The sequence below is a fragment of the Tamandua tetradactyla genome, chromosome 5 (assembly GCF_023851605.1).
Source record: "Tamandua tetradactyla isolate mTamTet1 chromosome 5, mTamTet1.pri, whole genome shotgun sequence".
NCBI classification, from domain to species: domain Eukaryota; kingdom Metazoa; phylum Chordata; class Mammalia; order Pilosa; family Myrmecophagidae; genus Tamandua; species Tamandua tetradactyla.
Genome location: NC_135331.1, coordinates 96,957,966 through 96,981,770, shown reverse-complemented (window position 1 = coordinate 96,981,770; position 23,805 = coordinate 96,957,966). Strand labels below are relative to the sequence as shown.

General features: G+C 36.1%; 1 protein-coding gene across 7 annotated transcripts in view; it reads left to right on the top strand.

The window, feature by feature from the left end:
• KIF6 (kinesin family member 6) overlaps positions 1-23,805 on the top strand; it is a 454,503-nt gene that overhangs the window by 205,898 nt on the left and 224,800 nt on the right. For 6 of the 7 annotated variants that reach the window (XM_077161705.1, XM_077161703.1, XM_077161701.1 and 3 more), the window contains 3 exons: positions 17,504-17,609; positions 18,735-18,873; positions 23,293-23,511. The exons of the other annotated variant lie outside the window; for it this stretch is intronic. In XM_077161705.1, coding sequence (XP_077017820.1) covers positions 17,504-17,609; positions 18,735-18,873; positions 23,293-23,511 — 464 coding nt within the window. The remainder of the gene's footprint in view (positions 1-17,503; positions 17,610-18,734; positions 18,874-23,292; positions 23,512-23,805) is intronic. 7 annotated transcript variants of the gene reach the window in all.

Below are 23,805 nucleotides of genomic sequence, written 5' to 3'. Positions count from 1 at the left end.
AGCATTTGAAAGCAAATAAAATAAAAAATAAAGATTAAGACAATAGATGATCTTATACTAAAATGAACAATAAAGTCAAGGAGTGTAAAGGACTTAATGGAAAAAGACTAATTATTTGCCCAAATGACTGTCCAATAGATCAAGCTTTTTAAATAAAATGCAAATAAGGTACATCAAACCTAATATTAAAGCAAACCTAAGGACTCCCAGAACTGCTACCAAGTTAGGTGTCTTCTCTGTACAATTTGTATACTCATTTTCCTGATATTTAGATAGAGATCTGAGAACTTATGAGAAAAGATCCAAAGATTTGTTTTTATTATGATTAAAGAATATCCAGTGCAGGACATCCTAATGCTAATAATGTCAACATTGCCCAAAAATGGAACAAGGATAATTTGCACCATTCCCTGGGCTGTGAGATGGTGATTATCTTTGTATGCATCTAAGCATTGGTAAATTCTGCTACTTTAAAATTTTGCACCTATTAGAATAACCGTAGTTTGGCAGAAACTTTTAGGTAGGCACAGTCACCCAGAAATATGTCCAAGTAACATGTAAATCTGAATTCTCAGTGTGCACCCAACTTCCAGCAAGGACATGGTGAAATAAAACATAAGTTGTCTAATGAAAATATCCCGTCTCCTCTTCAAGTGACCCCCAGCAACAGCATCCACAGCTCATCTCATCTGGTGCTCACAGACTGTCTTGTAGAACCTCTGCTTTATGACCTACCTTTGAATCCTTATAGGCAAAAGACAAACATACCCCAAGATAACTCAGACGTAGACTTTCAGTGTAAACTCTTAACAGTTAAGCAATGACCCAGGACTGAGTATTTTTCTACTCTGTTCTTCAAGGCATTCTTCCTTCTTACTCCCATCCTCCCGGTTCAATTTTCCTACTGGGTCCCTCTGCCTTTATCATTATTAACTGAGCATACTGATTACTTTTGCCACATCCTCAAAAATTTGTCATTGTTAATGTCAAGATGCCTCATGCCTGATATATCATCTCCATGGTTTACTAGAGAAATCACATTTTCTCTTCTTCTTCATGTATCCACCTCCTTCTATTGGTGCTTTTTATTCTGTTTTCCTCATCAGTGTGCTTTACAGACCAGTCAACTGGCATATATTGGGCAGAATGCAACACTGTATATTTTGTATTTAATCTGAAACCTCTAATTGAAATTTTCAACCATGTATTTCTTCTTTATGCACCTCACTTTTTCTTATGTTCCCTCTCTATAATGCTATAAAGTTTCCTATAAGTTTAGAGGAAGAAAGCAACCATCAAGAAACAGAGAAGTTGGGGATGCAAGGATTCAGTGGTAGAATTCTTGCGTGCCAGGTGGGAGACCTGGGTTCAATTCCCAGTCCATGCACCCCCCCCCCAAACAAACAAACAAGCAATTCAAACTAACAAAAATTCAATGAATAGTGCTGTAATAACAGGATACTCACATAGAATAATAACGAAATATGACCCCACCCATACAGCATACAAAAAAAAAGGAAACAAAGAAGTTGATGGTAAACAAAAAAAATGCAAATTAAAATGAGATGCAATTTTTTTGCCAATTTTGGTAAAAATGAGAAAAAATGGTACAGTGTTGGTGAGGGATTGGATGATCTCTTACACTGCTGGTAGAGTGGGCAGGACCAGTGAAGGGGTGAGGAAGCCTCTTACTGAAACCTGGGACAAAACCCGTGTAAAATTTTTAGGCTGTCTGCCTCGCTGAGAAGAACTGAGAAACATTTGTACAAACTTATGCAATATGTATGCTTTTGGGTTCAGCAATTTTATTTCTAGAAGTTTGTCTTTAAGGGTACATGTACAAAGATGTATGTAAAAAGATATTTATCAGAACACTCTTTATAATAGGAGATTGGTGAAATAAATTATATACATTTATTTAATGGGATATGATATAACAATTGTCAATGTCAATGAAGATCATCTTTATATACTCACTTGGCTACAAGTGAAAACTATATTACTAGTTTTAGAAAGTGATATAATATTACTACCTCACTTTTATAACCAAAAATACATATATATGTGTGTGTGTGTTTGTGTGTGGTATTTATGTATACTTACAAACAAGTCTGTAAAGATAACACCAGAATTTCACAACGTTGTCCCTGGGTTCCGGAATTGGAGTAGTCATTTTTCCCTCTTTATTTCCTAAACCTTTTGCATTGAACAAGCATTACATTCATGATCAGACAAAATGAAGCTATTTAAAAACATGTTAAAGATACGAACATGAACTATTTACTATCTTGTCATCAACAACCATACTAATAATGACAATAGTAAATGCCATCGATTGAGCATTTGCCATGTGCTAGGCATTGCTTTAGATCTTGTACAATTTCACATCTTCATGAGGCCAATAACATTCAACTAGCAAGTCTCAGAGTCCGAATTTCATTGCTATTCTGTCAGTCCCCCAAGCTGTTCTTTTGTGGCGCTAGAGCCAATCGGGTGTGAGATATACAATGAAGACTTAAACCTGAATCGTGCTTTTAAGAAGTTTGCATGGTAAAATGCAAGCAGCATTCTAGAATTGGCCTGAATTTTCTATTTTCCATTATCAGAAACTAAGACCTAACTGGAAATCTGAGTTTTCTTCATTAATGTTCACTTTCTTTGGCTATGTCATACAGAAGGAGTCTATGGCATGAAGGAACTGAAAAATAGTCTTATTTGGGATGTCTGATAGGAGACAAAGAAAGGAATTGTTCCTTTTCCCCCAAGTGCAGTAGAGAAATGGCTTTCCATTTTAAGGGATTTGCTTCTGAACTAAGGCAGAGAATGCAACCATGCATTAAATGTCCACCCACTGCCTTTGGTTCATTTTTTGGTGTTTTAGAAATATATTAGCCAGTGCTTGCTTTAATATCAGATAGTTTATGTAGAAGTAACCACAGCTGATAAAACTCAAGAGTGAATGTCAATAGAGAAATTCCTAACAGTTCAAGTAATCATGGGGGCCATTAACCTATGAGATAGTTATTAAGAAACACAGAGACAAATCTTAAATATTCTTATTAGCCACCCTTGGGGTCAAATGACTAACATCCCCCAAAGTCCTTCATCCTTCATTATTATGAGTCAAAGAGGGTAATGGAACCATGTGGGACTTCTTGTTTGTTTCAGTCAGTATCACTTATTTCACAAAAACATGTTCTCACATGGCTTTGTTGACTGCATCACACAACTAGACGCTCAGATGCGGGTGAGAAACCCTGGAATCACCTCATTCCCAACTTTGTAGACCTAGTACATAAGCTTACTCTTTGGGGTCTCCTGGGATGACCCCGTCCTGCCCATGGTTTCCCCAGGCATCTCTGTAAAACCATCTTCCTCGGTAAAACAGGGCTTTGAGCCTCCAAAGCATCATGTTTCTTCACTGAGTTAGGAAATCAAAAATTGCACAATATTTGTTTCTTAAAGGATTGAGTTTGACATTAATATTTTAGTGTTCACAGTGTTCTTTCTTGAAAAATGCTTTATGATTTAAACTCACTTTCATAAATATTCCTTGCAAATAATATATAGTTTGTCCTAACTTAGTAGGTCTAGTTTTAGCTGTCATTCCTCTACTAGGGTTAGGTTTCCCCTGCATCTGTCTTAGGTACTTCCTTCATGGTTCAGGTTCTGTCTGTTATTGGTACTCATGCTAGCCAGGCTTTCTGGTTTGAACAATGATCCCTGCTGTGTTAGACTGAATCATGTCCTCCACAAAGACACGTTCATCCTAATCCCCAGTCTCGTGGGTGTGAACTCATTTGTAAATAGGATCTTAAAAGATAAAATCAAATTGAATCAGAGTGTGCCTTAATCCAATATGACTGGGGTCTTGAAAAGCGAAGGATGTTTGAATATGGAAGTAGAAGTCAAAGGAGGAAACAGAAAGAGACAAACCACTCTGTGACAGAGACAGAAATCGATTGCCGGGAAGCTACCGCCAGAATGTTTCAGACTTTGGAGAGAAGTCCTGGCCTAACAATACCTTGATTTTGGACTTCTAGCCTCCAAAAAATTCCTATTGTTTAATCCAACAGGTCTGTGGTATTTGTCATAGCAGCCCTGGCAAACTAAGATGCATACTTAGTGGGAAGGCAACTTATCTGCTCCATCCATAAATGCCTACAATCAGCCCTTTAAAATGCAAAGACTTCCTACCTCAATTACACAAACTTAACTGTATTTCATTGCTTTAGCTATTTCTATTCCTGTCTGCTACTACTCAGATCTGTACAAGAAAGTAAATTTTAGAAGGTTTGGCTTAAGTTGGGAAATGCTCAGTCAATGACTTCTGCAGAATGCCCCTAAAAGGCTGTTTCCTCAGCCCACAACCTGGGCATTAAACAAAGTAAGATATGGTGCTGGGATGGCAGCGGGTGTGGGGGGGGGGTGGTAGAAAGATGAGTTAGTGTCAGTCTCTGGCTTCAGAGAGTTTAGGTCTTATAAAGGAAACAAGACAAGTATGTGAATATCTGTAATATAAGGTAAAAAGTAATACCTGCCACAAGAGAAGCACTGGGATAGTTGGAGGGGGCAGAAATTGCTTTGGGAAGACCAGGGGTTGTTTTTAGCAGACCCATGAATCACAAGATTTAGAAAAGCAAAATCAGACAGGTAAACCATTTCAGCAAAATGTATCAATATGAGCAAAGCCATAAATCTTGTTACCTTATTTTACAGATGCATAAACAGATCCAGAGAAGTGATGTGACTTATACAAAGTTAGATTTCTACCAAGTCTTATCTTTACCTAAAAGCATTAGTCTTCATAAATTCTGGCCCCCTAAGAGTTCTAAAGAGTTTCGTAGCTCTCTGAATTATTAGCTTTAAAATCAATTGAAAATGTCATGTATTATTATTTGTGAGGAAATATTTAAATGCTGTGGGCAATGCTTGAGGTACTTTTTATTCTCTCAGTAAAGACTAGTGGCATTGGGGCTGCCCTAATTTTATTATTAATAAGTGAGTTATTGGCCAACAGCAGCTGTTGAGCCCCCTACCTGCCTGACTTCATGTACCCTTGCAGTGTTCACCCACAGGCCATCTCAAGGTTGGAATACCTCCAGGCTTTTTGACTTTGAGCTTAAGGTTGCCATATTTAGCAAATAAAACCACAGGATGTTCAGTTAAATTTGACTTCCAGATAAACATAAAATAATTTTTTATTATATATATGTCCAATGCGATATTTGGCAACCTACTTCAGCTTCATTTTATATGATGAGTTTTTTTATTTTACTTGCATAATTTCCCTGGATAGTTTTACCTTTAAAATAAACTATATTTATGATATACCTTTTTTAAAATACCACTGAACACTGCCTCAAAGATGTTTAAAGATAAAAATCCAGGGGAAGTTAATTTGAATGAATTTGATGTGTCTTGCTCATCTTTACATATCCAATACCTGCAGTAAATGAGTAAATGTAAGAATGATTTTGATTCCCTATTTTAGCATTTCCTTCAATGCAATGGAAAATTTAATCCTAAAATAAAGTTCTTTTCTAGATGGACATTTCTAAAATGTCCCAGTGGCAGAGAATTGAGTAATAGCATGGTCAGTATTAGTTAATCCACAGCACCTGAAGAGATGGCCAATTAATTAAGCATTCTTTTTTTTTTTTTAATGGACAGGTTATCTAGTAATTAAGTCCTGAGTTCATTTCTCTTGTACCCCAGGCATCTTTCTTCCCAGCGTCTAGTAATGGCTGATTGTAAAGCAATAACCTAAAGTTTGTGGATTAAGTATACCAGAGATCATTAATGGGCCTCTCTCTCACTTTATAAGAAACCAGATCTCTGAATCATTCATGAGATATAATTCACTACAGAGGAGGTTTCTCCGCTTTGGTACAAAATGTTTTTGGTCCTGGCACTACATTTTGGAGAGACTAAAACCAAAACTAAAAGTGTGGTCTACAGTTTTGTTAATTATCCCTGGGTAGAGTTCCTAAGACATAGTTATATAATATAATTAGAAAGGCCCGTCTCCATTTCAGGACTGTTTCTGTACTTTAATGATTATTTTATTCTCCTAGAGTTTAAGTGCTTTGGGTTCCAAGAGGCCAAACGAATGAATATCAAAAGCAGTTAATACTAAAAGGATGAGGTGTAAATAGCAATTGTATTTATTGGATTACAGCTGACACATTAGATTCTTTTGGCCTAGACAACTTTTTCATCAGAGGTCCAAATGCTTGATTCTGAATTAGAAAGTCTTGAGTGTGAAAAATTAACATACTGTTTCATTCTTCCAGTTATTTAATATTTTCTCAATGTTAGTATTCTTTGCTCATTGATTTTTTGAGCTCTAAGGAATTCTTTTAAAAGAAAGAATGAGATCCCTCTTCACAACCAGTAATATTTCTTTCTTACTTTCCCCAATAATCTTTTCACAGGAAAAATTTGCATAAACATGGAGCTGCATATTTTTAAGACTTCCGGAAACAAATGTTTGTTCTAATTAGAGTTTTATATGGCTTATGCCACTTCAGAAAACCCACAGTGTGAAAATGTGCATTTATGGAAATAATAAATTACAGCTATGTCTAACACCTGGTTCCTGATGCCCTGCACAAAAGATGAATAAACAAATGCAGGCATAACCACCAACCAGTCTAATCAGGGCCATAAAATAAGTAATTAGATCATATTAAAAATCAAACCCATCTGGAAGCAACAGAAGGAACAGCTTTGGGGTTTAACTATGGATTTAATTTCAAGGACCTAGCAGCAAGCAAGGTGTATCTCTCTCTTAGCTCTTTCCTCAAAGAAAAAAAACTGAAGTTTCATAAATTAAGTTTTAGAATTTTGCCTATTTTTTAATTTTTTTGAGAATTGTAGAAGTTTTGTCATTTTTTTAATTTTAAAATTTATGTTCATTGTAGAAAAACTGTAATAGATTGATAAAGAAAAAGAAAAAAGATACAAATCACTTGTAATTCCACTCCTCAAAAATAGCTGTCATTGGTTGATTATAGTCCTTGAACATTTTCAATGAGTATATGTAAATATATTTTAATACAAATGGATTCATATTTTATTGTTTTTTAACTAGCTTTTTTTGGTGACATCTTTCCATATCAGTATAAATGTTTATCTATACTGGGGTCCATTTGTAGGCTTTAGGAGATTTGTGAATCCCTCTCCCCCAAAAAATTGGATATAAAATTTTGTGGCTTATGTGTTTATACATATTTTTTTCTGGAAAATTGCATTGGGATTTATATTGGATTTACTTTTTAAATTTTGTTGATAAATTTAGGGAGAGATTACAGTCCTGAATCTTCCCATTCAGAAGTATTAGACTTCCAGTGTGTTCTTCTTTATACCCTCTGTAAATCTCTACTTTTCTTTATATAGGCCTTACATCATTGCTTTAATAATTTAATGTTCATTTTCTTTTAAACATTTAATTTATTAAAGTTTTAATATTCTTTATTTTTTTTATTGTAGCTTAGGTCTCTGTCTTCATCTTGTAAATCCATCTTCAATTTAATATAAAACTCAATGATAATGTATAATTCAATTTACATAAATTTGCTTTAGAGACAATATTACATGAACATGTTTTCAAACAGTTGTAGTTGCCGATTGACCATTTTCCATATGACTGTATAAAATAACTTATTTGATATTAAACAGCAAAGTACCACAAGGATTTATTTTGTATTTTTACATGATAAAATCTCTTTAAATTTGTCTTTTAAAACTTTTATAAGTTTTCTGCGTTTTTGTATATAAACCAAGAACATTATTTAGAATTTTTGCTACAGGAGCCAGTTGAGGAATGTTTGATCCCTGAACTTTAATGTTGTCTACAAATTTAATTTCATCCAAGGCATAACTACAGAAAAAAAGAGTTCAGAGAGTTGAGGAGAGAGTGAGTAAAGCGTCAGTTTTTCAAATTAGTGAACTTTCAGGAAAGTCTAGAGTTGGGAAATTTTAACCATGGAAATATATAGCCTTAATTGAACCCAGCCCATTTCCAGCTGGCCCTTTTTCCTCCAAATTTCCCAGGACACTTTTTTTTCCATAGGTATGTTCTGGTTTTATCCATCAAAGGTCTGTTTTTCTTCCTCCCCTTCCTCTTCATCCTTTTTCCCAACCTCCTACCCTTGTTATCTTACCTCATCTCTCTCTTCTCTCCCCCCTCCCTTCTCTCACAACTCACCCCGCCTCTCCCCAGACTTTTGTCTTCACAGTGTCCAGTGTTCTGGTCAACAGTCTCCCTTGGTGGCTATTCCACATTCTAATTCTATTGACTTTTTCCCCAGCCCTTCCCTCTAGATATCTATCTCCCTACTATACTCTATCCTAGGTTTTTAGTCCTCTTACCTTCAGTCAGTGCTCTTTTCAGCCTCTGCCATATGAAAGGAAACCTTTTCCACCTGATCTGCCATGGCTCCCTCCCTGAATTTGTCTTATCTTTTAGATTTTCCTGCCACCACCTATTGTGTTCACAAACTAGTTTTCTACCTCTACCCTATCAACCACCATTCTCTTTCCTATAAGTCAATTTCTTACTTAGTTTGGATTTACATAGATAAATATTCATATTTACATTAACCACGAATAATATAGTTTTGTGTACAGGAAAAACAAGGAGTTCAAAAGATACATATAGAACATAAAAGATAGGTAAATTCTATTATTTCATCTTTTATTCTCATATGTCTTTAACCATTGAGCCTTTCATGTCTTCTAAAGTTAAGGTGTTTGGCCATATCAAGATATGTTCTCCTTTAATGAAATTGGATATATGAAAATCTGGATTGACAAAAAATTAATTTCTATAGCTTTTTAAAAGCCTTCAGCATTGCACTTTAAAAGAGCTTTTAGATTATATATTTAGTGTCTTTAAAGTTGTTTTACTTAAAAAAAAAAATTCAAGACTGCTAGTTTAAAAAAATTCCATAAACTGAAGTACATGGCCAAAATGTATTTTCCTATGAATAGGCCATATCTTCACCATTATAAAAACAAATCAGTTTGGATTTTTATTTTGATTTTTCACATTTGCTATTCAAAACACTAAAAGTATCGAACAGTTTTGCAACACTGCATTTTGAGACACTATATAACTGTGCTTTTATGGAGGTAAAGGAAATATGCAGTACTAAGATAAATCCTAAAGGAAAACTGCATTGAAATTGCTTCTGCATCACTAAAAGGAAAAACTTTCTGATTCCCTACTGTTTTTAAAAAGAACTCATTCAACCAAAGTGGCTGCCATTGAACTCAATTCCTTGCATGTAAGGTTTTATGTCTAATGCTTCCCCTGGTTTGGGCTGGGGAAGGATAAGGTGAATATAAAAACTTGTCATGGAACAGAGAATTCTGTAAAAAAAAAACTTGAAGTAAACACCTTCAAGTCAATTGGAAATAATTCTTTCAACAGACTCTAACAAAAAACAAACATGAAACTAATGCCCTCAAGAAATATTTATATAGTTTCCTTGGGTTATAGTCATGTTGGTGCAATCTCAGCCTTCAGTGTTTCATGTCCTTGAAGTTAATCATAAATTGTGAAGTTATTGTTCTTATCTGAACTTTCCTTTTGTAAATTACATGTATTCCAACACTATGTTTTAAAGAATAACACCCCCATAAAGGACCCTATCACAATAGCAATGTCAAAATAAGGCCTTTCTTTGTCGCACACCATTTGGTCTAGAGACCCACCCACATTCCTCCACCATTGCATCCTGAAAAAGCTCTTTTCTTTGAGATCCCAGACACAAAGTTTATTTGATCTCATTAACCTTGTTTGTATCTTTCCTCATTAAAAAAAAAAAATCAGCAGGAAAGTTCTGAATTGAAAATACAAATTTAATAACCAGACATTATGGCAAGCAAGTAATGAAGAAGATGGAAGATACTTTTCTGAGTTGTTTGAAAGGCTTTGTGATACATGTGGATAGATCTATTTTCAAATCCCAATGTTTACATTTTTTAACTTTGTAACAATATGCAAGTTACTGCACTTCTCTGAGCTTTGTGTCCTCATCTTGAAAGAGGGATAATGATTTTATAGGCTGATGAGACAGAATGAATAACAAAATACATATGAAAGTGCTTGACTCATAATGCATTACCAATGAAAGTAATAAAATACTTGGGAGAAGGCAGTTATAAAGAGAACCAGACTATGATATTCTTTTCAATTTATTTTCCATTTATGTAAGGAAACATGTGTAAAGTCACTGGCATAGTTTCAGAACATAATTGACCATCAAGAGATGTTAGTCCCTATTTCATTTAACATTTTAAGTTACTTATCAGTATACTAGTTTAATTTCTAAGTCTGGAAAGATGTGATTCTTGAATTAACATTCAGTATCAGGTTGCCTTGTTGCCATGCTTCTTAGACATTCATGTGCACACAGATCACCTGGGGATGCTGTTAAATGCAGATTCTTACTCAGTGGGTGTATTAGTTAGGGTTCTCTAGAGAAACAGAATCAACAGGGAACACTTGCAAGTATAAAATTTATAAAAGTGTCTCATGTGACCGTAGGAACGCAGAGTCCAAAATCCACAGGGCAGGCTGCGAAGCCGATGACTCCGATGGATGGCCTGGATGAACTCCACAGGAGAGGCTCACCAGCCAAAGCAGGAATGGAACCTGTCTCCTCTGAGTCCTCCTTAAAAGGCTTCCCATGATTACATTTAGCATCACTAATTGCAGAAGACACTCCCCTTTGGCTGATTACAAATGGAATCAGCTGTGGATGTAGCTGATGCGATCATGACCTAATCCTATGAAATGTCCTCATTGCAACAGACAGGCCAGCACTTGCCCAATCAGATAAACAGGTACCACAACTTGGCCAAGTTGACATCTGTCCCTAACCATGACAGTGGGTCTGGGGCAGGCCCTGAGATTTTGCATTTCTGACGAGGTACCAGGTGATGCGAATCACATTGGTTCACTGTTGACAATTTGTGTAGCAAGGCATTATTGGACCAGGCAATACCCTCTCTTTGTTCTTGCATTATCTCATTTTATCGTGTTCACAGAGTTTAGAGATGGTATTATTTTTGTATGTCTTACAAATGAGAAATTCATGACCCACAGATGTTGGTGAAATAATCAAGGCCATTCAACCCAATAGTTCAGCCACATTTCTTATCTCTTCATGACTAATTATTTATCTGTATTGTGGAAATTATCATCCCATTTTCCTATTTCGTTATATTCCTTGAAATTAATGGTTATCAAGTTTCCTTTTATATCTTTATCACTGTCTTCCAGCCCTTTTTCCGATCTTTATCCATGTTCATATCTAACTGTAGTTTATCAGCTTCCTTATTTCCTAACCCTGTCAAAGACAACCCATCTCTGATGGAAACATGTTTAGTGACAAATTGATTAGTAGGAGTCAGGCAACTTTTGATACTTTTTGGTATAATCAATATCAGTTAGGTCTCTTAAATCAGGACTCCTTCCTAGCTCTGTGGAATGAACTACCTAATCCTCTCCTGGAACCAGTGAGGAGCTAGATGAGCTAAGAACCATGAGCGAGTCAGCTCAGAGCTACCAGGTATTTACATGGTTCTACCACCAAGCAGCCCTGACCCTGACCCTAGCAACTGGGATATTTTTTTTATCCCCCTCACTCTTTGTTTCCAGCTTACTGTCTAAGAACATGGTTGCTATTCACTCCCTAGCCTTGTTTTTAGTGTAGTCCTATACTGTAGGACACTTCTGTTATCTTTGTTTCCCAGTTACAAAGCCTTGACCCCTTCCACCCCCAGGCATACTTCCCATAGTTATCACAACCGTTTAGAACCAGGCAGGGATTTCCATGCCTCTATTTTGATTTGTTCTTCTTACTAATGTCCCCTTCCTCTTTTCTACCAGCTCTCCTACAACTGGCGTCTTAGAAATATGGTTTCTAACCCTTTTGTAAAAGCAAATACTGATAGGAACATGTTCATGAAATTAAAGAAAAAACGATCTTTGAGAATAATGAGGACATCTAATAACGCTCAATGTATAAATGGTGAACTTAAAAAAAAACAGTTAAATGTAACGATCATAAAAACATTGAAGAAGACCAAGTTTAGCTTGTCTCACTAGCCTCCACTTTTATAGGATAATGATAAAAATTCTTGAGCCAAAAGCAACTGGGCAAAATCTTAGGATTATTGAGCTAATCCTTTCTCTCTTTTTTCTTTCTTTCTTTCCTTTCTTTCTCTTTCTCTCCCTCTCTCTCTCTTCTACTCTTCCCCACTTCCCTTTCCCCTCTCTCCCTCCCTCTCTTGCTCTCCCTCCCTTCCTTCCTCTTTCTCTTTTCTCCACCTCCCACCCCTTATCTTCTGCTTCAATATACTACCCAGTGTATTATAGGGTAGTTGCAGAATCCCTGCAAAGAGGTTTATTGTTATTCTATCATAATATATCAGGAATATTTTTCATTCCAATAAAGGCACCTCTTCACCATCATTTTACATGGCATTTCAGTAAATAACTATGCTGTAATTTAATTAATTAATCTCCTATTGTTGAATGTTCCTAATTTTTCTGACTTTTTTTGCTTTTATTAAAAAGTTCTGGTTAATGACTTTGAAATGATATAAGTAACTGCTACTCAGTGATTTCCCTTTTGTCCATCTGCCAATTCACCTCCTTAAAGAATTCTGGTAGATATGGGTTCTCCCTTATGGAAGCATACTGCCCAGCATAATATTTAAATAAACTCAATAACTTTGCTATCATATAGTAAGTATAGAGCTTAAAAGCTTGGATTCTAAAGTCAATCTACCTGAGTTTGAGTCCCAGTTATGTCATTTGCTGGCTGTGTGACTCTGGGCAAGCAATTTAACCTCTTTGTACCTCAGTTTCTTCACCAGTCATATGGGGATGATAATAGTACTTACTTCATATGATTATTATGAGGCTTAAGGAAATAATATATGCAAATAGTATAGAACAGTGTCTAGCATTTAATTCATGCTCAATATTGACTATTGTCAATGAAAATAAATTTGCTTTGTTTTTTATTCACCTGGTAAACTTAAATTTCCATGAAAGTATTGCTACAGACGTAGCTTCATTTTTTTGGCAAGAAATGTAAGGAACAGGAAAAGGGAAGTAAAGTGGTCTCACAGGGCTAAGCCCATATTAGGAAATATGTTCCATTCTAATTATGTGGGCACGTATCAGAAAGTATAATAGAATAGAACTCTAGACTAGGCTACAGGCTGTTAGAAGTAACTTCTTAGCAGTTAATTTGGTGAAGATAGCTAATAGTCACCAAACGTCTAACAATCACCTACTATAATCCAGGTAATATATTCAGACATGTCCAGAAAGACTGGAAGTGAATGGTATACATTTATTTTTATTTTTCCCCAAGGATTCTTTTCTCTTCCTTCTTTAGCCTAGTGATGGTAGAGAAAAAGTAAAGTTTCTTGTTTACTTGGTAAAAGTTACTTGTTCTTTTTTCCTAAAGAACAGACTTTATTATACTCATTTGACCTCCTTAGAGAACTTTTTTCTGGTAAACACTACTTCACTGTCCAGCAGGGTTCTGGCAGCTGGGAGACCCCTCAGTGGGAGCAGTAATTAGGTATGAACTTGGGAACTATTTTGGGAAATAGGAAAATGCAGGCTATTTGGGGTCAATCGCTCATTCTTAACTGCTAGTGAAGTACATAGAAACACCTGAATTAAGCTTTTTTTTTTTTTGCATTTTAATTATTATACAAAATCTTTACATGATAAAAAAAAACAAATTCAACAAAAACTCAAATGTATGAAGGAAAGACCAGGTATTTTTCTTATCTAAAGAGGCTCTGTGGCCTCAAACACTAAGAACAGGATTTCATGTCAAAAACCTGATCATCATTCTTAGTCATCTACCACGCTAATTGCGTCCCCGAAAGGGTGGAGCAATCCAATTCTTTCATTTAGACAGACATTCTTCATCATTTCTTCAGATCATGTCCTTGTGCTTCTTGTATCCCTCCTATTGTGCAGTACAGGAATCTCTTTTTTTTTTATAATTTTTTATTAATTAAAAATTACAAGAAACACAAACGTCCTTAATATATGCTCATTCCGCTCTACATATATAATCATATAATCAATAATTCACAATATCATCACATAGTTGCATATTCATCATCATGATCATTTCTTACAACATTTGCATCAATTCAGAAAAAGAAATAAAAAGACAACAGAAAAATAAAACAAAAACAGAAAATGAAAAAAAGAATTTTACATACCATCCCCTTACCCCTCCCTTTCATTGATCACTGGCACTTCAAACTGAATTTATTTTAACATTTTTCCCCCTATTATTTATTTTTATTCCATATGTTCTACTCATCTGTTGACAAGGTAGATAAAAGGAGCATCAGACACAAGGTTTTCACAATCACACAGTCACATTGTGAAAACTTTATCATTATACAATCATCATTGAGAAACATGGCTACTGGAACACAGCTCTACATTTTCAGGCAGTTCCCTCCAGCCTCTCTATTACGTCTTGGATAACAAAGGTGATAGCTACTTAATGCGTAAGAATAACCTCCAGGATAACCTCTCGACTCTGTTTGAAATCTCACAGCCATTGACACTTTGTCTCATTTCATTCTTCTCCCTTTTGGTCGAGGAGGTTTTCTCAATCTCTTGATGCTGAGTCTCAGCTCATTCTAGGTTTTCTTTCCCATGTTGCCAGGAAGGTCTATATCCCTGGGAGTCATGTCCTACATAGACAGGGGGAGAGTAGTGAGTTTGCTTGTTGTATTGGCTGGAGACAGAGGCCACATCTGAGCAACAAAAGAGGTTCTCTTGGGGGTGACTCTTGGGCCTAAATTTTAAGTAGACTTGACCTATCCTTTGTGGGGTTTAGTTTCATGTGAACAAACCCCAAGACTGGGGGCTCAGCCTATAGCTTTGGTTGTCTGCACTGCTTGTGAGAATATCAATAATTCAACTCGGGGGGATTGAATTTTCCCCTGTCCTCACCATTCCCCGAAGGGGACTTTGCAAATACTTTTCCACTCACTGATCAAATCACTCTGGGATTCATTGGGACATCACTCTGGGCAAACCAATAAAATCTAATGTCCTACCCAAGGTTCCATGTACTTATGTTGTTCAACCAACTATCTACATAAGTTATATTAGGAGATGTACTAGTCAAAATATAAATTTTGCAGTACAGGAATCTTATGGAATAGCCTGAGTCCAGCAAGGGAGTGGTCACTCAGCATATCAACAGGCTTCTATGTTGCAGCGCTTTCTTGTGAACTAGGATTCCACTCCAGCCTTCCTTCAGAGAAATTTCCTAGAATGTGCACATTATGATCAAAGTACACAGAAGAAATTATTTTCTAAAGAAAATACGATAAGAAAGAATTGATTAGCCATTGCTTTTATCCTAATATTGTCCATAGAAAGTTTATGGACACTGGAAACCACAAAATACTTTTACTCCAGAAAATGAGTATATTTTAGAACTCATAACAATTTTTCAAATTTTAGAATTCCTGTGAAGTATTCAGAAAAAACGCAAATAAATAAACATTATAATTGTTCTGAAGCCTATTAAGTGAGGATTATAGATCCAGGTCTCCCCATGGGATACAGAGGAGAGTAGTAACTGTTACTATGTCACCTCAATGTCCAATAATATGGAATTTAAATGAAAGAGTTCTACAATACATGTACTGATATGGTCAATTGCTTAGAAAAATAATGGTGGAAAACACTATTCAGAGTATGATCTCATTTTGTAAAACCAAACAAAATCTATAAATGAAAATGAATATTTGCTTTGTTAAGAGCAAGAAGAATATATGTCAGCTGTTAACTGTGAACTCCCTGAGCTAAAGAGAGTGAATAAAGAAGATGGCAATACTTGGGGGGAGGGTCACTTTTTAAATGATTAACACCTGCATTGTTTGAAATTTTTCATTAAACATGTAATTTTATAATATTTTATACAAACAAAACGTTTTAAAATCTTCATCTCAGAAATACATCTCTGAGTGTATCAGGTGGTTTCTATTTACAAGGAAACATTATATTAACCAGCAAATAATGCAAATAACAGGTATTCCTCCATCTGAATAAACTTTTTAAAATTTACTAAATGTATTTTCTCTTATTTGAAAACATCATCTCTCACATGTCACAGTATATAGGAAGAGATAAAAATGAAATCCATGGCTGCTGTATGATGAAAATCATTGTCTTGTTTGAATGGGCTGATAATAACAGTAGAAGGGAAATATTTAGAGTTTGAAAAGATGTTGAGAATGTGCAAATATTTTCATGATAATGCTAGAAAGATATGCTGCTGCTGTATTATGATAAAACCTAGCATTTTAGATGCTGATTGCAATCCTTACACCTTTCTTATCAAGGGTTCTATCGCAATATATAGGGAAATAATTTCCATGGAAATGAACATATTTGTATTGAAAACCCAATTTGTGCACTGCACTAGATTCAGGAGGCAAAGGGGAGGGACACAAAGATTAATTAGAGCCAAGATTCGCTTAATGATCCTTACAAACTGATGGGGGAGCTAAGGTTTGTACATACATTCGAAAGGGCAGCATACCTAATCCTACAGACTTAACTAGGGCTTCAGAGGAGATGGTTGGATGGTCCTTCCAAAGGGAGGTGTTTTATTTTCTATTGTGTTTTAGAATAAGGAAAATATAACAAATATTGTAAGCAGAGAGGAAAGCATCAGGATGGAAAAATGATTAAAAGGTAAGAAAAAGGGACTAATCAGGTAAGCCCTAGAAGAAGCAGGAAAAGCCCAGGGGGAGAGGTTGGATTTGAGAAGAAAGATACTAACCAAAATATATAAAAGAAGGAAGAGGGCCTGAGCGGTGAGGGAGAGCTACTTTGAGGTGAAGAAAAATATATACTGAAGGAGTCTGCTTGTCATAGCTTTGACTGTCTCAGTCTAATAAGAAGCTACTTTATTGATGAAGAATGAAGAAGCAGTCATAGTTTTGGGGTCATGGAAAGATTTGACATAGCCGCTGTGAAAAATATAAGTCAACCAGGAATGATTAAAAGAGCTATAGAACATCACTGAGGTCCCTGCTGAGTCTGAATTGCATGAATTTTTAATGGAACTAATAAAATATTTTTCATTACTTTCTCTAGCAATGTGGCAGCCAGGCACAGGAACATAGAAATTGAGTTTGGCTAGAGAATACATGTATTGTAGAAATGAAATGATTCTTATACTGAAAGCTGCTTATGAATTCATTGGAAATTAGTCCCATAACTGAGTTATCTACAGATTTCCCTTTGTCAATCTCCTTCCCCTTAATTTTTATAGTTATGTCAGATAACTGTATTTCCATAAAGGAGGGGGAACAATATCCTGTACTTCAAATGTTAATCAATTAGGTAATGCCAATAGAATTTCTAAAGTTTCTAGCTCATAGTTGCTTTTCATACATTATGTATTTTTAGGCTGGAAAAACTACTAACATCCTTTTTGGAAGACCAGGATCCAGAGAGTAGACTAGAGATTGGCACTGATATGCGTAAAATTCATCACTGTTTTCATCATTTAAAGGTAAATTTAAATGTTTCTTCCAGTAGAAACCATGACAGGAATGTTTCTGCCATGGTCAAACTGAAGTAAAAGTCTTCCTTGTAGGCTAGCCCTTAAAAGGTCTAAGGCTCAGTGCCAAACATCCAGAATGGAGCAATCTTTGCCCCAGGCTATGATTATCACCAGGTTTTCTCAGAATTTATATCTTATCTATCAAAAATAAGGTCAGAACACAGAATTCTAATTCTTTTGCCAGGAATCTCTGCCTCCTAAGTAGTACAAGAGAGTTATGTCATGCATTTTTTAGCAGTTTTGAATCATCCATATAATTCCTTGGTTTTTCTCTGCCTTAGGTTTTAACTCTGATGAGGATGCAGTGGGAATATAATTAGCCTTTACATCTACTGCACTTGCACTTCTGTATTCTTTGCTGAGATAATAAACATTTGTTGTGAGTCTACCATGGCACAGGCATAGGGAAAGCAAAGTTGAATATATAGAGAAGACACATATGTAAAGAATAATTACAGTACATGACAAATGCTATTTAAAAAGGGGGTGAATTAAGTAGCATGATGTTATGGAGAAAAGAATGAGGAAAGTGGTAAAGGAGACCAAGAGGGGATAATACTTGAGTACAAATTTCACAATCAAGGAGGGAAATGTCAGATAGGAAAAAAGGCAGTAAGGAAGGAAGAAGAGAAAGTGGGTGAATACAGTAGGGAGATATACCCAGCAAAAGCAACTGCATTGTAAACACAAGGAGGCAGGAAAGGGCATGAGTGCCTAATGTGTGCAGGAAATTGTAAGAGGGAAAAAGAGTCAAAGACAGATAAGTAAAAAAATTGGACAAAAAATAAGTAGATAACAGGAGGGATACGGGGCATGGATATTTGGGATTTTCTTCATTTTTATTTTTATTTTTATTCTTATATGTATTTTTTTGAAGTGATGAAAATATTTAAAAATTTATTGTGGTGATGAATGCACAACTATATGATGATATAGTGAGCCATTGATTCTATACTTTGGATGATTATATGGTATAGGAATATATCTCAATACAATTGCATTAAAAAAAGTGTCAAAGAAACAAGGAAATTTAGAATAGACGTATAGATTGTAAGCTTTTATTTCATCTGATAGAAACTACTGAATGGTAAGAAGATTCTTGGAAAGAGTACTGTCTCCTCTGAAAGCAAAGACCAAGACTGCCAAGAACCTTTAAAAGAGGAAGAATATAAAAAGCTACGAGATATTCTAAAGCAGAGAGATAATGAAATCAGTATCCTTTCTGAAATGATAAGAAACACTCCCTGTACTAGCTTGAAAAAAGGAGTGAGAACATTTAGATATCTTTTCCCAGCAGCATTACCCAGCTACCCAGCCTGCTTCCAATTCATATGGTTTCTTTCCATTTGGAAGTAAAATGTTCCTTCAGCAAACAAAATGTAGTGACCAGTGAAAAGCAGAATTACTATAGAAGGAAAACTTTTACTTTGTTTTTAGCCAGATGCTATTATTGCAGGAAATATTCCAGTTTATTGGAAAGTATGGGTTTTTTTTAATACCATCTCATAACATTAAATTTAAGCAAATATATTTTTGACTACTCTGTGATGCTCTTTCTGACTTAGTCCTGAGCCTGTAAGTTACCTAGTGATCTTTAGCTAGTTGACAGGACACCAGACTGACCGTGGTCTTACCACGGCCCAGAATTTATGACTGATGTGTAGGTGAAACTCAAATGATAGCTGAGAAATGACAAATGGTGCTTAGCTTATGAAGAGCAGCTTAAATGTAACTTTTTATTTAAAAGCTAGATCTACTGCTTAAGGTTCCGTTTACAAATGTTTCCAAATTTAGGAGTGAGTATAGATGAGTCTTCATGACAGAATTCTTACTTGTTATAGAAGGCAGTATATTTTGGGACTGCAAATGGGAGCATCACATGAGAGCTTGTGCATCCTTCTGTCACAGGCTAGGTAGTTACTTTTCTAGAGCCTTGTTGGGTTGGCTAGACCTCACAGCTCCCCAGTATTTCTTTAGTATTGTTTCTCCTTTTCATCTTTCAAACTTCTTGTGAAAGAATTGGCATTTGTACACTTTAAACACTCACAAAAAAAGTTACTTTGCTTAACTTTTGTTTGCTTAAACAGATACTTTTCACTTTTTAAACACAAGAAAGGAATTTTAGCTTCAGCTATTGTGCAGAATGCATAAAAAAAAAAAAAAAACCTATGTGAGGAAATCCAGTAATAAAGTGGTAAAAACAAACCAAATACAAGGTAGGCACGCTGCCTGATTAACTTCAGTCTCTAATTTTAGTTGAGTATTAGCAGACCCTGTATGTCTGAGTAGTGAGCTTTAGCTGCTTTATTAACCACAGCCAGTAACAAGAATTTCCATGGTGAATTACACCCCCACACAAACCCTGTCTGTGTGTGCTGCCTACAAGCATTGTCACCCTTGCATTCCTTTTCCTCACTCTTACCCTATCCATCTCCAGGAACAGTCCTGGCCAGGACCTCAGTCCTGGCCCCAGCCCCAGCCCGAGCTCTGCTTCTTTTCCTTTTCCTGGCCTTGATCCTAGTCTAGGATCTTCTCCCCTTAATACTCCTACCAACTTCTTAATCCCCTTCTGGGCTTATGAATGTCTGTGAATATACGAGGGATGAAATGAGATATGACAGAGAAGGGAACTGTCCAGGCTTGTTCATATGTGCTTATTTTAAAAATAGAGAGAAAGGGAGACATACGTCATTCTCCTTCTTCACTGTGGTAAATCCCAGGTTCCTCTGCTAAAGTAGGGTCCCACCTGATTTTTTATTGACTGTGAATGACTCCAACATGGTTCCCTCCATCTGAGGTTTATATTCAAAATGATGGTATGTAGGGAGCATGGTGGAAAGAGTACCGAACTTAAAGTTCAAAACCCTGGATTGAAATCCTAGCCCTTCATTTATTTGCTCTGTAACTACGTAACCTCAGTGAAGCTGTTTCCTAGTCCTCAGGAGTGGAGCATAATACCCACCCTGCCAAGCTCATACTGCTGAGCAAAGCCTGTAAGATAACATATTGGAAAGTTATTTGCACACTATAAGACATTATATAATAGAAGCTATGACTACATAGACCGTGGGCATACTCAGAATTTAAAAATTAGCAGCTAAGATTTAATAGGTACATTAGATCTTGCCAACACTTACTAAGGGCTAATAACTAAGAAGCCCACTTGAAATTTCATAGTTACTTAGAGTCATATTGGAGGATATTTTCATATCTTTCTTCATAGAACCCAGAAGGCTAAGACGACTGTGACAGGAAGAATGAAAAGATACTGCTTAAAGGAAAAAAAAAGTTCTAAAACGTGAGCGCAACAAAATACAGTGTTACAACCCAAATGACAGTAAATGACATTGAATGTTCTCGGAAAGGGAATAAAAATGATGTCATCGCCAAAGTTCAGACACCCCTCCACAGAGATAAAACCAGGTGTCAGTCCATACCCAGCACAGCATTTGGCACCAGCGAAGACCTAAGTTAATGGGAATGGACAAAGAGAGAGAAAGACAGGAAAAGTGAGAAGAAAGAAGGTTGCAAAGAAGACGGATTTACATTATGTTCCTTACAAAATGTAAATCATAGTACATCATTTCTCTGAGTAAAATCTTCTAAGAGCTTCCCATTGTACTTAGAATAAAATCCAAACTCCTTGCCCTGGTTTGCAAGGCCCTACATGACCTTGCCCCTTCCTACTCTGCTGCCTTCATTTCTTACCCCTCTTCCCCATGCCTGTGATGCTCCAGTCACAATGACCTTTTTGTTGTCCTTCTAACACAGGGTTTTTCAAGTTTGGTGCTATTGACAATTTGGGCTGATTAATTCTTAGTGTGGGGGCTGTTCTTGCATTGTAGGATGTTTAGCAGCATCCCTGGCCTCTATCAACTAGATTCCAGTAACACCACCCTCCTCAGTTGTAGCAACAAAAAACATCCCCTGTGGATAAAATCACCTACTTGCTAACACTTCCATGCCCATTTCTCCTATGGGCTTTAGCACTAGCCATGCCTTCTGCTTAAATGTTTTTCTTCCTGTTAGTTCCTTCCTTATTCAGATCTCAGCCTAAATACCACTCTTAGAAAGGCCTTTCTTGAATACCCGATGTAGAGTGGCCACTCAGTCACTTTCGAACTTTTTTAAATTAGCCAATACTTACAATTCTCTGATGGCTCTGTTTCTGTGTGTGTGTATGAAATAGAGATAAATAGGTAGGTAGGTAGGTAGGTAGGTAGGTAGGTAGGTAGGTAGGTAGGTAGATAGATAGATAGATAGATAGATAGATAGATAGATAGATAGATAGATAGATAGATAGAGATAGATGATAGATAGATAGATAGATAGATAGATAGATAGATAGATAGATAGATAGATAGATAGATAGATGATAGATAGATAGATAGATAGATAGATAGATAGATAGATAGATAGATAGATAGATAGATAGATAGATAAAGGAATCGGTCTTTCTCCAGTAGGGTGTCTGCTTCATGAGAATAGGAACCTAGTTTGTCTTTACATTGCTCTATCCCTTTGCCTAGATTAGTGCCTGGCACCTAATAAAAGCTCCAAGAAATACTGTTGAATAAGTGAATGAATGTGTGGAACCAATGATATCAATAATCAGTTCCATACACAGAGGAGTGGGAGATCTGGACAGAGCCCTGTTGTCTGTCAGGCTAATGCCCAAACACAGAAGAAGTTGTGAACACCTTTAGAAAGTACAACTTTTTTGAAGGCAAAGTATGGAAGCCACATCAGAGATTGTGAGAGAAAAACTTATCATGCTTCCAGAGTTACCAAAAGGTTGAAACTAAAGCTAAGGACCAAGATGGAGATCAGATGATTTCCATGTGCTTGCCCAAGTGTACCTTGGATACCTCGCCTCCTTCCTGGGTGGCATTTTCCTCTCCCTTTACTATTCCTGTGTCTCCTCCATGCTAACATCTTAGATTCCTATTTTAATGAAGATCTCTCTAGAGATAGTGAGGACTGTGGATTCATCTTACTCTAAATGGAGTTAGAGTCTGAGATTCTCAAAAGGGATTAGTCTTTCCTTTTAGTAGATGAGCAAAAAGCCTTAACATTCTAGTCATCTTGAACCCAGAATCAACAGTTAAGTAGAGAGGAATAGAGTGATTTGATTGCTAATCATCAGGATGACTGGTATATCTAAATGGCCCACAAAAATTTCCTTTATAAATGATATATCTATGCAAATAATTCACTTATTTTCCATTCCATTTGGGACTAAAAATAATGGCTTAAAAATAAAAAGTTGTGAATATATCTCAAAACTGCTTTTAAAAAGTGAGGTTCAATCCCATTTGTATATGCTCTAAGTAAGCAGTGTGTGATGGGAGTGAGGGTATTTTGGCTGTACATTCGTCAACCACACTGGTCACCAGGATTGATTTGACTAATCTGCCATTCTCCCTCCTCCAGCTCTCCTACCATCTCCTAAACAGTTGTCAGTTGAGAGTAACAGTATATATGACTTCAGGAAATTGAAGACTTCCTTGAATCAGTTTTTGCCAAATGACAAATAACAAATCCTATTTGGAGTATTGATCTCATTTGAAACATTAGTGTTTTGATCATTGTAATGTGGTTTGAAAATCTAAATCCTTAAATCAAGTTTCAGATATTTTGGTCAATATGTTAAAGAAGGAAAAGAAGAAAACTCAGGATGTTCTCCACTTATCTAGCATGGATAGATGTGAATTTAGGTCCTCACAGAGCTCACCGTTTCCACCTGGGAACCCAGAAGAAAGTCAGAACACGATGCTATCCCCAGCTCCCAGACAACCTCAAGACTTCAGCACTTTGGGGCACAGATCCAGCTTGCTCCACAAAAAAACAGGTCAGTTGAATAAATTTCCGGCATTTCTCATTGTCATTAATGAATTTCAATATAGCATCCTTTAGTTTTAAACATTAAAGGACAAAGGCTCTAAGTAGATGCATAAGTAGTTCAGTGGTAGAATTCTTGCCTGCCATGTGGGAGACCTGGGTTCGATTCCCAGCCCACACACTTCCCAAAACAAATAAGCAAACAAACAAAAATTCAACAAATGATGCTGCAATAATGGGATTCTCACATGGAAAAAGAATGAGATGTGACCCCTCCATATAGCATACAAAAAAAAAAAAAGGA